This window comes from Oncorhynchus kisutch, linkage group LG24 (assembly GCF_002021735.2).
Source record: "Oncorhynchus kisutch isolate 150728-3 linkage group LG24, Okis_V2, whole genome shotgun sequence".
In the NCBI taxonomy this organism is placed as follows: domain Eukaryota; kingdom Metazoa; phylum Chordata; class Actinopteri; order Salmoniformes; family Salmonidae; genus Oncorhynchus; species Oncorhynchus kisutch.
The window spans coordinates 1,176,204-1,192,876 of record NC_034197.2 but is presented as its reverse complement, the minus strand read 5'-3'; the positions used below and the strand labels follow the sequence as shown (position 1 = coordinate 1,192,876).

General features: G+C 40.9%; 1 protein-coding gene across 1 annotated transcript in view; it reads left to right on the top strand.

Annotated features, from left to right (window-relative positions):
* Positions 1–4,422: 4,422 nt before the first annotated feature.
* The window catches only part of LOC109883894 (histone-lysine N-methyltransferase PRDM16-like), a 76,421-nt gene continuing 64,170 nt past the window's right edge, over positions 4,423–16,673 (top strand). Inside the window, exons 1-5 of the mRNA XM_031804331.1 lie at positions 4,423–4,428; positions 4,766–4,868; positions 9,695–9,902; positions 10,072–10,219; positions 13,651–13,804. Coding sequence (XP_031660191.1) covers positions 4,423–4,428; positions 4,766–4,868; positions 9,695–9,902; positions 10,072–10,219; positions 13,651–13,804 — 619 coding nt within the window. The remainder of the gene's footprint in view (positions 4,429–4,765; positions 4,869–9,694; positions 9,903–10,071; positions 10,220–13,650; positions 13,805–16,673) is intronic.

The window sequence follows — 16,673 nt, the reverse complement described above, 5'->3', positions numbered from 1 at the left end:
TCTTCAACCGATCGCTACCTGCACCTACCTGCCTGTCCAACATCACTACTCTGGCCTGCTCTGACTTGGAATACGTGGACAACTACAAATACTTAGTTGTCTGGTTAGACTGTAAACTCTCCTTCCAGACCCATATCAAACACCTCCAATCCAAAGTTAAATCTAGAATTGGCTTCCTATTTCGCAACAAAGCATCCTTCACTCATGCTGCCAAACATACCCTTGTAAAACTGACCATCCTACCAATCCTCGATTTTGGCGGTGTCATTTACAAAATAGCCTCCAATACCCTACTCAACAAATTGGATGCAGTCTATCACAGTGCAATCCGTTTTGTCACCAAAGCCCCATATACTACCCACCATTGCGACCTGTACGCTCTCGTTGGCTGTCCCTCGCTTCATACTCGTCGTCAAACCCACTGGCTCCATGTCATCTACAAGACCCTGCTAGGTAAAGTCCCCCCTTATCTCAGCTCGCTGGTCACCATAGCATCTTCCACCTGTAGCACACGCTCCAGCAGGTATATCTCTCTAGTCACCCCCAAAACCAATTCTTTCTTTGGCCGCCTCTCCTTCCAGTTCTCTGCTGCCAATGACTGGAACGAACTACAAAAATCTCTGAAACTGGAAACACTTATCTCCCTCACTAGCTTTAAGCACCAACTGTCAGAGCAGCTCACAGATTACTGCACCTGTACATAGCCCACCTATAATTTAGCCCAAACAACTACCTCATTCCCAACTGTATTTAATTAATTAATTAATTTTGCTCCTTTGCACCCCATTATTTTTTATTTCTACTTTGCACATTCTTCCATTGCAAAACTACCATTGCAGTGTTTTACTTGCTATATTGTATTTACTTTGCCAACATGGCCTTTTTTGCCTTTACCTCCCTTCTCACCTCATTTGCTCACATTTTATATAGACTTGTTTATACTGAATTATTGACTGTTTGTTTTACTCCATGTGTAACTCTGTGTCGTTGTATCTGTCGAACTGCTTTGCTTTATCTTGGCCAGGTCGCAATTGTAAATGAGAACTTGTTCTCAACTTGCCTACCTTGTTAATTAAAGGTGTTCTCAACTTGCCTACCTGGTTAAATAAAGGTGTTCTCAACTTGCCTACCTGGTTAAATAAAGGTGTTCTCAACTTGCCTACCTGGTTAAATAAAGGTGTTCTCAACTTGCCTACCTGGTTAAATAAAGGTGTTCTCAACTTGCCTACCTGGTTAAATAAAGGTGTTCTCAACTTGCCTACCTGGTTAAATAAAGGTGTTCTCAACTAGCCTACCTGGTTAAATAAAGGTGTTCTCAACTAGCCTACCTGGTTAAATAAAGGTGTTCTCAACTAGCCTACCTGGTTAAATAAAGGTGTTCTCAACTAGCCTACCTGGTTAAATAAAGGTGTTCTCAACTTGCCTACCTGGTTAAATAAAGGTGTTCTCAACTAGCCTACCTGGTTAAATAAAGGTGTTCTCAACTAGCCTACCTGGTTAAATAAAGGTGTTCTCAACTAGCCTACCTGGTTAAATAAAGGTGTTCTCAACTAGCCTACCTGGTTAAATAAAGGTGTTCTCAACTAGCCTACCTGGTTAAATAAAGGTGTTCTCAACTTGCCTACCTGGTTAAATAAAGGTGTTCTCAACTAGCCTACCTGGTTAAATAAAGGTGTTCTCAACTAGCCTACCTGGTTAAATAAAGGTGTTCTCAACTAGCCTACCTGGTTAAATAAAGGTGTTCTCAACTAGCCTACCTGGTTAAATAAAGGTGTTCTCAACTAGCCTACCTGGTTAAATAAAGGTGTTCTCAACTAGCCTACCTGGTTAAATAAAGGTGTTCTCAACTAGCCTACCTGGTTAAATAAAGGTGTTCTCAACTAGCCTACCTGGTTAAATAAAGGTGTTCTCAACTTGCCTACCTGGTTAAATAAAGGTGTTCTCAACTAGCCTACCTGGTTAAATAAAGGTGTTCTCAACTAGCCTACCTGGTTAAATAAAGGTGTTCTCAACTAGCCTACCTGGTTAAATAAAGGTGTTCTCAACTAGCCTACCTGGTTAAATAAAGGTGTTCTCAACTAGCCTACCTGGTTAAATAAAGGTGTTCTCAACTAGCCTACCTGGTTAAATAAAGGTGTTCTCAACTTGCCTACCTGGTTAAATAAAGGTGTTCTCAACTAGCCTACCTGGTTAAATAAAGGTGTTCTCAACTAGCCTACCTGGTTAAATAAAGGTGTTCTCAACTAGCCTACCTGGTTAAATAAAGGTGTTCTCAACTAGCCTACCTGGTTAAATAAAGGTGTTCTCAACTAGCCTACCTGGTTAAATAAAGGTGTTCTCAACTAGCCTACCTGGTTAAATAAAGGTGTTCTCAACTAGCCTACCTGGTTAAATAAAGGTGTTCTCAACTAGCCTACCTGGTTAAATAAAGGTGTTCTCAACTTGCCTACCTGGTTAAATAAAGGTGTTCTCAACTAGCCTACCTGGTTAAATAAAGGTGTTCTCAACTAGCCTACCTGGTTAAATAAAGGTGTTCTCAACTAGCCTACCTGGTTAAATAAAGGTGTTCTCAACTAGCCTACCTGGTTAAATAAAGGTGTTCTCAACTAGCCTACCTGGTTAAATAAAGGTGTTCTCAACTAGCCTACCTGGTTAAATAAAGGTGTTCTCAACTTGCCTACCTGGTTAAATAAAGGTGTTCTCAACTAGCCTACCTGGTTAAATAAAGGTGTTCTCAACTAGCCTACCTGGTTAAATAAAGGTGTTCTCAACTAGCCTACCTGGTTAAATAAAGGTGTTCTCAACTAGCCTACCTGGTTAAATAAAGGTGTTCTCAACTAGCCTACCTGGTTAAATAAAGGTGTTCTCAACTAGCCTACCTGGTTAAATAAAGGTGTTCTCAACTTGCCTACCTGGTTAAATAAAGGTGTTCTCAACTAGCCTACCTGGTTAAATAAAGGTGTTCTCAACTAGCCTACCTGGTTAAATAAAGGTGTTCTCAACTAGCCTACCTGGTTAAATAAAGGTGTTCTCAACTAGCCTACCTGGTTAAATAAAGGTGTTCTCAACTAGCCTACCTGGTTAAATAAAGGTGTTCTCAACTAGCCTACCTGGTTAAATAAAGGTGTTCTCAACTAGCCTACCTGGTTAAATAAAGGTGTTCTCAACTAGCCTACCTGGTTAAATAAAGGTGTTCTCAACTAGCCTACCTGGTTAAATAAAGGTGTTCTCAACTAGCCTACCTGGTTAAATAAAGGTAAATAAATAAAATAACAAAATAAAGGTCAGAGATAAAGATGTCTGTCACGTAAAAGCCTATGCGTAAACAGATACTACCACTGATAATTATAGATATAATAGGTGTATTTTGTTTGAAAAATATGGCTTCTCTTCTAGGTGATTTTGAATATTTGGCCTAACTTCTAAGCCACCCCTCAACGTTCACAACATAGCATTGGACCGATAAAAGGATCACATGTTGCAATTAGCCTACATGTGTAAAAGGATTGGATGAAGATACTACAATTTTACTATCTTGTGTGAATGTGTTACCTCTCATAGCCAACTATTCTGCTGTCTCTGTGTGTGTGTGTGTGTGTGTGTGTGTGTGTGTGTGTGTGTGTGTGTGTGTGTGTGTGTGTGTGTGTGTGTGTGTGTGTGTGTGTGTGTGTGTGTGTGTGTGTGTGTGTGTGTGTGTGTGTGTGTGTGTGTGTGTGTGTGTGTGTATGTGTGTGTGTGTGTGTCATTGATGAGTAAGTTGGTGCTGAGCGCCCCCATGCGTCCACACAGGACACATTGAGGCTGGTTATTTTCAAATGTGTTGCCTATTTGTATATTGTTCATTGCTTGGCGTCTGTATAAAACTGTAGTTTACATGTTTCGCTCATAATTCAGCGACATTTGCTATTTAATTCAACATTATATTTTCAGTTGAAATCAGTTAAATGACAACATGTTGTGCTAAAAATTGGTGCATTTTATTCGGGCCTATTTAGCATTTTCTGGTGTTGCTCTTTCACTGTAAGCTAATAAATAGATGTATTGCCACCTCTAACATGTTTCAGTCGCTCAGCATATACCCAGTGTGAGACTTACATGTTTTAGAAATGTTTAGTTGGAAATGTGCACGGATATGCAACTACTGTAAAACAATGCACTCCAGGTATGTGACATTTCATTTAATTGGCCTTTTATTTCAATCCTCAGGACGTGTACTTGAACTATAATTTCGTTTTTACCCCAAAGTATGCTTGTAACTGGCTCATTGAATTCAACATTTTCAAATGTCCGGCGCTTATTGTTACTTATCAAAAAAGTTTATTGCCTCCTAGAATGAAAAGAATGTATATACATAAATATTTAGATTTTTAGAAACAATAATACATATTATGCATTGACTATCAAGTGTTTATATGATGAACAATGGATGTAAAGTAGACTAGAAACCTAAATCGTACTTAAATTCATTTGTACGTCAAGCAAGCTAAATATGAAAACTAATTAGGCCCTATTTAGGGATTATTGTCAATGTAGACATTTTTGGTTAGGCCTACTTTTATAATAGGCCTATAAATTGGTTGGTATTTTTCCAATGATTACAATATTAACAACATCGATATTGACATATGAATATAGATAATAGGCTAAGCCTAATAAATCGACGCCCATAAAGGTTCATGTATTCATTCATGACAAGCAGACTATAGCTTTTTGTTGACTACACTGTCCCTAACCGCTTTCTCTTCCTCTCTTTTCTATTTTACAGATTGATTATAAAGCTATTAGGGATATTGAAGTGGGGGAAGAGCTATTGGTGTATATGAAGAAAGGAATTTTCCCCGAGGGATCGATGGCACTAAACCTCGAAGGTAAGATGAATGCCATCATTAGCGCATATTTAAATTAACTTCAAAATAACATTTTGTTTTGGATCTTTTAATAATTGTTTTAGATACAGATTTGGGGCAAAAATAATGACGTTTTGGATCTTTTTCCAAATTGACATCTATAAAAAGCTTATTTTGGGGAAAATATTTGGCCTAAAGATCTGTCTACATTCAATGAGACAATACATAGCCTAAGCTAACACCCGATCAATGACGAACTCAGTCCTCATCCATCCTCGAACAATTGTAAATCAAAATCAAATGTTATTTGTCACAAGTGTTTAGCAGATGTTATTGCGGGTGCAGCGAAAAGCTTGAGAATAGTGGGTCCGCTATCACTTAACAAATACCTCGTAGAACTAGATGTGACAGCGGTCAATAACCTCGGACATTTAGGGATGTAGAAAACATTATAGGCTTTCTCTATGAAGACACGATGCAAGGAACATGATGCCATGGTCTATTTCTTGAAGTAGAACTGATGTTTCTTGGGAAGGATTAGACAGCTATTATGTTTGAAGTGAAGGATTTGATGTAGGATTTAACTTTGACCTACTTACCTCACTGTGCATCAGAAGGAAAATACCAAAATATCATCCCAACATGCAACAAAGATTTTACTGAGTTACAGTTCATATCAGGAAGTACATTTAATTAATGAATTAGGCCCTAATCTATGGATTTCACATGACTGTGCAAGGGCGCAGCCATGGGTGGGCCTGGGAGGGCGTAGGTCCACCCACTTGGGAGCCAGGCCAACCCACTGTGGAGCCAGGCCCAGCCAATCAGAATGAGTTTTCCTCCACAAAAAATACTCCTCAGCACCCCTGATATTATGATTTTTCATAGCTGCAATTTGAGCCTCCCTCAGATCTTTTTGCCAAAGAACAGGAGAGAGGATGAAAGGGTAAGAAATAGATGTGCGCTGGGGTGTCTATAAAAGAAAGAGACAAACAGAAACAACATTGACACTTTACCAGTGTGTGAATTAGTGTCAACGGGAAAGGTAGACTGTGTGCGTGTGCGTGGGTGCGCAAGAGAAAAGAGGGAGAGAGGGGGAAAGGAGAGGAAGAGCTTGGTGCTGCACAGCTCTCCTCGGCTGGTTTATCGGAGCTGGGACTTGAGGAGGCTCCGAGACCTCACCCATGCTCACAGATTAGTCACTAAACGGCACATAACTGTGTTCCCCTACCTCTCAAAGAGAGCTATTATGTGCGCTTTCACACACACTCCTCCCCATTCATGCGCGCTCTACTGCTGAGTGTTACTGGTCGATTCATTCAATAGATCATGGCGACAAAATGATTCTTTACGCGCTGCGCTCCAAAACACTGTGCACGCTTCCCCTGGCATTGTAGGTCTCGAGTCTAATGTCTTCCCGCGGTGAAATCGATGGCTAGGTGCGGCTCTGACGAGTCCTCAAGTTTCAATTCCTCCTTGAAGTGTTTTTTGATTTGACAAAGCCTCGTAGTCGGTGTAATAAAACAAGTAGGCTAATAAAGCCTCACAAGCGCGTCATAAGGCTGTTACTGGAAAGATGTCGCAGCCTTCAAAAGTGCCACATCCAAATATTCTGATCGGTGAGGAGTTTTTCATCTTGGGAGGGAACAGTTCACACACAGTAAATGAGTTATATGGCTTTGGTGGCAGCTATGCATGTATAGCCTTTGAGACGGAAGTAATGTACAATTGAGACCAGAGGGTCATTTGTTCAAATCCATGTTTAGACAAAGTGCTGTTGCTACACTTCTCCCCTTTTAATGCATCTGGTTATTGCCAGCTGAATAAATGGCATACAGAATGAACTAGGTGAGCCATACACTCGAAGTCATTTTGAATCAACTTGAGTTGATAGTTCGGTCAAGTCAGGTCATGGCAATGCTGGGACAGGGTGGGTGCCAACGTAGCAGGCCCGGCTCCAGGATGACATGTCTGAGACGGGGCACAGCTAGTATTGCTTTAGAGCCTTAATAAAACAAGGTCCATTGGTCCTACTGCTGTTCAAATGTACAAAAATGGATCTGAAACGTAGCCTGACACATCAACAACCGTCGTTTTATAGAAGACTAATAACACAAGAAGGATATGCGCCCCACTACGACACAGGCCTACAAGTGTATTTGAAATGCAGCCGTAGCTGCTGCGGTAGATCTGCACATCATGTCTGCATACCATCACGCACAGTTCAGCTCGACACTAGGCTATCAAAGACTCTTCCAGGCTTCATTGCTTAATTACACTATAATAATTAGAACGATAGGCTACATATTGCTGTCGAATGTGTAACACTATTCAATTAGTGTAACCAATCCGCCTTTTCTCCAGGTACGCACTATTTTCTGTGTGGCAGAGTTCCAAACGCACATGCACACGCTATAGCAAGAGAGCAGGGAGGGAGAGAAGAGGAGGCGGTTTGTTGTTTTCATAGTATTGACATCACTTTTGCAGTAATGCAAATGTAATGATACCAGAGTGAACGTTTGCTTACTTCGTTTAGTAGGCTACACACGGTGTTGGTCATACTAGTGCTATATACGATATGTTTTTTTAGGCCTATCTGAAATGCAGCCATATACTGTACACAACTGTCATTTTGCGCGCAAGAAAGTGAGCGATGTTGAAGAAAAGCCCAATGAAGACTGGTAGCCCTAGATGCGCTCATTCAAATATCACATACCGTAACCATCTATTCAGGATCATGGACAGGTGGCTACCGTCAGTCAGTGTTCTATATCTATCAATAGCATTTTTTAAATGTACTATTATATTTGTTTAGATTAGCCAATGAGGCTAATTTGTAAAAGTGTTCCAAACGGCAAAATGTAGGGGAATGTTAAAGCTAAAAAGTTGACACAATTTGTGGCTACTAATTGCTTGTTGGCAGATTTCTATACTGTTTGCTCTTAATCTATAGGCCTGTTTAGTACCATGTCATTTATTGGACCACGATGCTTCAACTCAGTTGCTGGAGAGGAAGGAAATAGCTCAGGGATTTTATTATGAGGCCACCAGTGATTTTAAAACAGTTATAGAGTTGAATTGCTGTGATAAGAGAGAACTGATGATCGATCAACAACATTGTAGTTACTTCACAATACTAACCTAAATGACAGAGTGAAAATAAGGAAGCCTGTACAGAATATAAATATTCCAAAACATGCATTTGTTTGCAATAAGACACTAAAGTAAAACTGAAAACAATGTGGCGAAGAAATGAACTATATGTCCTGAATACAAAGTGTTTATGTTTGGGGCAAACTAACACAACACATCACTGAGTACCACTCTTCATATTTTCAAGCATGGTGGTGGCTGCATCATGTTATGGGTATGGTTGTCATCGGCAAGGACTAGGGAGTTTTTTTAGGATAAAAATAAACAGAATAGAGTTAAGCGCAGGCAAAATCCTAGAGGAAACCTGGTTCAGTCTGCATTACATCAGACATTGTGAGACAAATTCACCTTTCAGCAGGACAATAACGTAAAACACAAGGTCAAATATACACTGTAGTTGCTTATCAAGATGTGGCCTAGTTACAGTTTTGATTTAAATTGAATTGAAAATATATGGCAAGACTTGAACATGGCTGTGTAGCAATGATCAACAACCAATTTGACAGAGCTTTTTAAAGAATAATGTGCAAATATTTTACAATCCAGGTGTGCAAAACTTACCCAGAAAGAATCACAGCTGTAATTGCTGCCAAAGCTGCTTCTAACATTGAATAAGGGATCTGCATTTCTTTTTAATAATTTGCTACAATTTCTAAAAACATGTTTTTACTTTGTCAGTATGAGCTATTGTGTGTAGGTGGTTGAGAATTATTATTTTTTTAATCCAATTTGAATTCAGGCTGAAACACAACAACATGTAGAATAAGTCAAAGGGTATGAATACTCTCTGAAGGCACTGTAGCCTCTGTCCTGGTCTGTGCAACTGGCAGGCCCAGCAGCATCTACATCTACAGAAAACACAGCTAGGGGGGCACATCTGGGGGGTCCATGCCTGGCTTTGTCACTCTGCAACCTAGCCTAAACACGCATGGCTCATTCTTCTTGGACAACATCCACCCTACACTCCCCCATTCCCTCCCCCTCTCTTCAACTTGGCCTGAGTTGTTGAACTTGGCGCCCAGGTCAGAAAGCCGCCATTGAAATCGCCTGCCTCAAAGTTCCATTGGTTTGACCTTGATTGGGAAACGCATTTCAAAGGCTATCAACCTGGAAAATAATGACAAATGTTTAGCCTTTTGCTTCCTTTGCGTGCTATAGCCTAAAGCCACTGAACAGCCGCCACCACTGGACTAAAAAGTAATTAGCTATGTGTTAATTAAGATGTAAAGCTGACTAGCCCAGGCTACATTTTATTGTTCCTAGATGTGTTTATGTTTTAGGTCAAAGCTAATGGGAGAGTGGTTGTTTAAGCATTTGAACATGCACTTGATTCGCTTGGACAGGAGAGTGAGAGGTTTATCTTTTCTCAACTTGAAATGCTAGACATTTCTGGTTCCTGTTTATGATTGTGTGTTCAGTTTGGGATCACAGATGGATGTTGGCTGGGGAGCTACGTAGTTATCCTGCTCAGCCTTTTACCCTTAGTGTGTGTGTGTGTGTGTGTGTGTGTGTGTGTGTGTGTGTGTGTGTGTGTGTGTGTGTGTGTGTGTGTGTGTGTGTGTGTGTGTGTGTGTGTGTGTGTGTGTGTGTGTGTAGAGGGACCTTATCTAACCTACAGGCTACTCACAAGTGTGTGTTGTCTGGTTTTGCAAAAGACACATTTCCGAAAAATAAATAGTCCGATTGTACCACAGACGAACAGATGTACCGCTGTGAGGACTGTGACGAGCTGTTCACCTCGGCCCTGGAGCTGCAGCGGCACCAGAAGTGCTTTTGTTCCAGCGCCGGGTCCGTGTTCGACACTCTCAGCAACGAGGACTTCAAGCAGGGCTGTGACGACAGCGACCACGAGTCTGTCCACGAGTGCAAGGACTGCGAGAAGATCTTCCCCGACGAGTACAGGTGCAGCGCGCACACACACACATACACACAAGCATGCACACGCACACACATACACACGCACATAGGCGAGCACGCACGGACACACACACAGTGGTACCACTACCTCTACACTAATGATTTGAAGAGTTTCATCATCCTGAATGACTATGTGTCTGTGCTCCCTGTCCAGTCTGGGCCAACACATGATTGTGCACACAGAGGAGCGAGAGTACAGGTGTGACCAGTGTCCCAAGGCCTTCAACTGGAAGTCCAACCTCATCCGCCACCAGATGTCCCACGACAGCGGCAAACAGTTCGAGTGTCAAAACTGCGATAAGGTACAGCACACCCGGCATGTAAGTTGTGCGCAGAAACACAGGCTTCTTTTGCTACCTTGGTGAATGCTGATTCTAGCCACAGTAGTGAATTGACTGGGGAGAAAATTAATTGTGTATGTACGTAGAAAATAGGATTTTAACCATATGATTTTGTGATTAAGTTAGTGTAACGCAACCATAAATGCAATTTAGTACCAACTTAATCATGTCAGTTCATGCTATGACTTGAAAATGTCATTACTTGCAGTTTATTCAGCTAACTGGTTGTCTGGCATTTAGTGCTGAGTGATTAGTGGTTTTTGAGGTCGGTTTGGTTCCGGTTTGATTGGTTTGATTTGATTTGGTTTTAAAAAATTATTCCGGATTTCAGTTGAACTTCTTTTTTTTAAACATGAAATGGATTATAAAATAATGACATAACAATGAATGTAGAGCATTTTAAGGCCAGAAATAGTGAACATTCAATAGCCAAAACATGAAAAATATTCAATTGCACCTGTTAGGTCCACATTGGGTAGACATCAATAGAAAATATACAATATTTCAGTTGTGTATATTACTTAGTTTCTATTTCATGACTTTATTCATTTTCATTCCTTAAAGTCATCATCTCATCTCGGTTCAGGCTGTAGCAGTCATCCAGTCAGTTATCTATGTTCTCCCTGTACTGCCCTCTTTAATGTGTATGTAACCATAACTTGACAGCCAGCCAAACTCCAATCAAGAACTGAACCAGAGTCAGGGAAAGGCTTTCCATAAACCTCCAGTTCTATAGTTGAAACGGAGTAAAACTATAAGAGTACAGAAACATTTAATTATATCGCAGCTCAGACTTAACGGCTTAAAGTCGAACCGATGTTTCGTAGTCGCATAGTGAACAATACCTGACCATCACTGTACATAGAAAACGTACGCATCCTGCTTGAATATTGTTCTCAACGGGATTAGTATCTAAATAACATGTAAAATAACTTAAGTGTGAAGTGAAATCACATGTAGAGAGAAGCTACCTGCAAAACAGAACTTAACAGGCAGGCTAGGCTAGCGAGGGAATAGATGTAATCGATTTACTTAAAACTCAGAACTTAAACACGACATGCTGAAATTATAAATATTGTGTTTACAGGCAGGGGCGCAACTTTGGTTTTAGAAGTGGGGGGGGTATTTCTTTATTTGATTCGGAGGGGGGGGGGGGGGGGGCAATTTCAGAATCTGGGGGGGATATGTCTTGTTCTTCAAAGTGCACTGGACAAAAATATAAACATAACATGGAACAATTTCTAATATTTACTGAGTTACAGTTCATATAAAAGGAAATCAGTCAATTCAAATATGTTCATTAGGCCCTAATCTATGGATTTCACATGACTGGGAATATAGATATGCATCTGTTGGTCACAGATACCTTTAAAAAGGTAGGGTGTGGATCAGAACCAGTCAGTATTTGGTGTTACCACCATTTGCCTCATGCAGCGCGACACATCTCCTTCCCATAGAGTTGATCAGGCTGTTGATTGTGGCCTGTGGAATGTTGTCCCACTCCTCTTCAATGGCTGTGTGAAGTTGCTGGATATTGGCGGGAACTGGAACACGCTGTCGTACACGTCGATCCAGAGTATCCCAAACATGCTCAATGGGTAACATGTCTGGTGAGTATAAAAGCCATGGAAGAACTGGGACATTTTCAGCTTCCAGGAATTGAGTGCAGATCCTTGCGACATGTGGCCGTGCACTATCATGCTGAAACATGAGGTGATGGTGATGGATGAATGGCACGACAATGGGCCTCAGGATCTCATCACGGTATCCCTGTGCATTCATATTGCCATCGATAAAATGCAATTGTGTTCATTGTCCGTAGCTTATGCCTGCCCATACAATAACTCTACTGCCACCATGGGGCACTCTGTTCACAACGTTGACATCAGCATACTGCTCGCCCACCCGGCGCCATATACACTGTCTGCCATCTGCCCGGGTACAGTTGAAAGCGGGGTTCATCCATGAAGAGGACCGTTCTTCATCATGCCAGTGGTCATTGAAGGTGAGCACATTTGCTCACTGAAGTCGGTTAAGATGCCGAACAGATCAAGACTCTGGTGAGGACAGCGAGCACACATATGAGCTTCCCTGAGACCGTTTCTGACAGTTTGTGAAGAAATTCTACAGTTGTGCAAACCCACAGTTTCATCAGTTGTCCGGGTGGATGGTCTCAGACGATCCCAAAGGTGAAGAATCCAGATGTGAAGGTCCTGGGCTGGTGGTCTGCGGTTGAACATACTGCCAAATTCCCCAAAAAGTTGTCGGAGGCGGCTTATGGTAGAGGAATACACATTATATTCTCTGGCAACAGCTCTGGTGAACATTCTTGCAGTCAGCCTGCCAAGTGCATGCTCCCTAAAAACTTGAGACATCTGTGACATTGTATTTTGTGACAAAACTACACATTTTAGAGTGGCTTCCTGATATGCAACACCTGTCAGGTGGATGGATTACCTTGGCAAATGAGATATGCTCATTAACAGGGATGTAAACAAATTTGTGCACAAACATTGTAGAGAAATAAGCTTTTTGTGTGTATGGAACGTTTCTGGGATCTTTTATTTCAGCTCATGTAACATGGGACAAACACTTTACATGTGTTTATATTTTCAATGTAGATAAGGCATACTTTCACAAACTGTCTCTGTCCCTCTCGTCATTATGTTGTGTACATTCCTCTCTCGTGTTTTATGCAGTCTGTGTGTATCTAATTTAATGTTGATGGTGTAAATGTGTATCCGTCCAGAGATCTGTATATAATGGCGAGATGCTGATGTATTCGCCCTAAGAATAGGAGTCGTTGTCCAAAATAAGCCATAGAAACATATTGGGCTTTTTTTGCACAGCTTTTGGCAAGAGTGAATCCTCTCACTTCACCTCTTCCTCTCTGACCCGCCTCTTGTCTGAGCCAGAAAAAAATAGGCGCAATGAATTATGGTCATTGTAGTTAATAACCATGTTTCTGCGCTGAACTAGGTTCATTATTTGGCTTAATGAAAACTACAACTCCCTTCAGCCCAGCATCCCACATAAAGTTCTTGACTTGATTTCTCTCGTGAATTATTTGATTTCTCTATAGACAAGAAAACAAACTTAATGTAATTCAAGTAATTGAACTGACTTTGGTCAATTAGTAACCCCCAAAAATAAAATGTTGGTTAATCGCTCAGCACTACTGGCCTTAAAGTTAGTTGTTGGTGAATGTAACCACCATCATCAAGGCATCACGGGAAGCTGGCATGGATGCAGTATAAGCTTTTTTACTCAGTAGTATATATATTCTGAAAGTGTCAACACACAGTGATCGGATGACTGCTGACCATAACTGTTTTTTATCTGTGTGTGTGTGTGTGTCAATGGAAATGTTTCTGCCACCGCCCTACCCACAGGTGTTCACGGACCCCAGCAACCTGCAGCGCCACATCCGCTCGCAGCACATAGGGGAGCGCACTCACACCTGCCCCGAATGTGGCAAGACCTTCGCCACCTCCTCGGGCCTCAAGCAGCACAAGCACATTCACAGTAGTGTCAAGCCCTTCATCTGTAAGTCTCTGCAACCCATGTCGATATGGCCTAGCCATCCCACATCTAGTTCTACCTCCCTGTGTCTACAGGCCTACTCCTCATCCTCCTCCCTCCATCTCTCTCCAACCCCAAGCAGGGCCAGCGACAGTAGCAGACACAATCCCGTAGGTCAGAGGCAATTCCGTGACCCCATCCCTTCTTTTTCTTGTTATGTCTTTCATTTTGTTGTGTGTTTTCCCCACCTTTTCTCTTGTTTTTGTTATGTGTTTCATTTTGTTGTGTGTTTTCCCCACCTTTTCTCTTGTTTTTGTTATGTGTTTCATTTTGTTGTGTGTTTTCCCCACCTTTTCTCTTGTTTTTGTTATGTGTTTCATTTTGTTGTGTGTTTTCCCCACCTTTTCTCTTGTTTTTGTTATGTGTTTCATTTTGTTGTGTGTTTTCCCCACCTTTTCTCTTGTTTTTGTTATGTGTTTCATTTTGTTGTGTGTTTTCCCCACCTTTTCTCTTGTTTTGTTATGTGTTTCATTTTGTTGTGTGTTTTCCCCACCTTTTCTCTTGTTTTTGTTATGTGTTTCATTTTGTTGTGTGTTTTCCCCACCTTTTCTCTTGTTTTTGTTATGTGTTTCATTTTGTTGTGTGTTTTCCCCACCTTTTCTCTTGTTTTTGTTATGTGTTTCATTTTGTTGTGTGTTTTCCCCACCTTTTCTCTTGTTTTTGTTATGTGTTTCATTTTGTTGTGTGTTTTCCCCACCTTTTCTCTTGTTTTTGTTATGTGTTTCATTTTGTTGTGTGTTTTCCCCACCTTTTCTCTTGTTTTTGTTATGTGTTTCATTTTGTTGTGTGTTTTCCCCACCTTTTCTCTTGTTTTTGTTATGTGTTTCATTTTGTTGTGTGTTTTCCCCACCTTTTCTCTTGTTTTTGTTATGTGTTTCATTTTGTTGTGTGTTTTCCCCACCTTTTCTCTTGTTTTTGTTATGTGTTTCATTTTGTTGTGTGTTTTCCCCACCTTTTCTCTTGTTTTTGTTATGTCTTTCATTTTGTTGTGTGTTTTCCCCACCTTTTCTCTTGTTTTTGTTATGTGTTTCATTTTGTTGTGTGTTTTCCCCACCTTTTCTCTTGTTTTTGTTATGTGTTTCATTTTGTTGTGTGTTTTCCCCACCTTTTCTCTTGTTTTTGTTATGTGTTTCATTTTGTTGTGTGTTTTCCCCACCTTTTCTCTTGTTTTTGTTATGTGTTTCATTTTGTTGTGTGTTTTCCCCACCTTTTCTCTTGTTTTTGTTATGTGTTTCATTTTGTTGTGTGTTTTCCCCACCTTTTCTCTTGTTTTTGTTATGTGTTTCATTTTGTTGTGTGTTTTCCCCACCTTTTCTCTTGTTTTTGTTATGTGTTTCATTTTGTTGTGTGTTTTCCCCACCTTTTCTCTTGTTTTTGTTATTCTCCTCCATTCCTCCCTCCGTGCCTCTCCTCCTCTTTTTGTTGTATGGGTAACACTTTATTTTGATAGTCCAGCTAATTAAGTTGGATAGAGGGTGCACTTGCATTGATAAAGATAGGAAGTGGGCCCTCTTTCCCAGTCTACGGTCCCTCTGCAGCTGATATGTTACTGATTTGTTGAGCATCTTTAGTGGGACTTTAAAAAAAAGTGCTACTTTGTGTTTCTTTTTTTCTTTTTTCCCCCTGTGTGTGTGTGTGTGTGTGTGTGTGTGTGTGTGTGTGTGTGTGTGTGTGTGTGTGTGTGTGTGTGTGTGTGTGTGTGTGTGTGTGTGTGTGTGTGTGTGTGTGTGTGTTTCCTTCTGTGGGGGGGTAAAATGGGTTTCCTTCGGCACGGGCAGATTTGATATAAACGTGGATCAACAGTTTCTGCTCCAGCTCCCCGTTAAAGGATGCCGGAAGCCATGATACCTTACCTTGTCTTCTCTCTCTTAACTTTCTGCTTTGCTTTTCTGTTTGTACCCATGTGCACATATGTGTGTATATGCTTATATACATGTATAGGTACGGTCTGTATTCAAGCAACACTTTATAGAATATATTGTGAAAAGTAGGTTGCCCACTGTGGAGATGTATGGTATGTATGTTGCCGGTCATAGTGATGCATGGATACAGCCTTAAGAGAAAAAGGCCCAGTCTATGTACATGTATAGTGAGTGTACCAACATTAAGAACACCTGCTATTTCCATGACGTAGACCAGGCCTGGGCAATTCCTTTCCAATGAGGGCCACATTAGAATATATTCACGTTACCCATATAACAGGATTACACATCATGTGTATGACTGTGTTGACAGATATATCTACTGTAAATCACGTCCAGATACTTATTTTACTTTTTTAACATGCACAGAAATAGAGCACATCCATGTTCTCCTTTTGGTATTTTCATTATTAAACATGCAATGGAGGGAAAAGTACACTGTACATTCAGCACCACGGACAAAAACACAGTAAAGAGAGAGAGCTCAACATTACATTTAAACTACTCAATCAGTGCGAGGAGTGAAGTCTGATGGGCATTGACTAGAGCAGTGAAGTCAGGTATAGTTTCTGTCGTCGCTGTGCGCAGGATTGCTGAGAGGTGAGAGTCAGTAAGAGATGATCTGTGCCTTGACTTGTTATATTTCATCACTGAAAAGATACATAGAACCTCGTCAGTGACATTGTTTTGAATAGTTCTCCAATCACTGCATCAGACTGAAGATCGATAAGCTCAGACTAACAATCGGAAGGTGGGTGAGATTGTTGACTTCTACTTGGAAATCAGGAGGAGTAATTTTCCCTTGAAGGCTTTGACAAGGCTGTGCATCTGATATGCAAAACGGCCCTTCCCTTGTGGTTTGGAATTCAGTTCATTCATGAGGGCCATGATGTCCACGGTGAAGGAAAAAT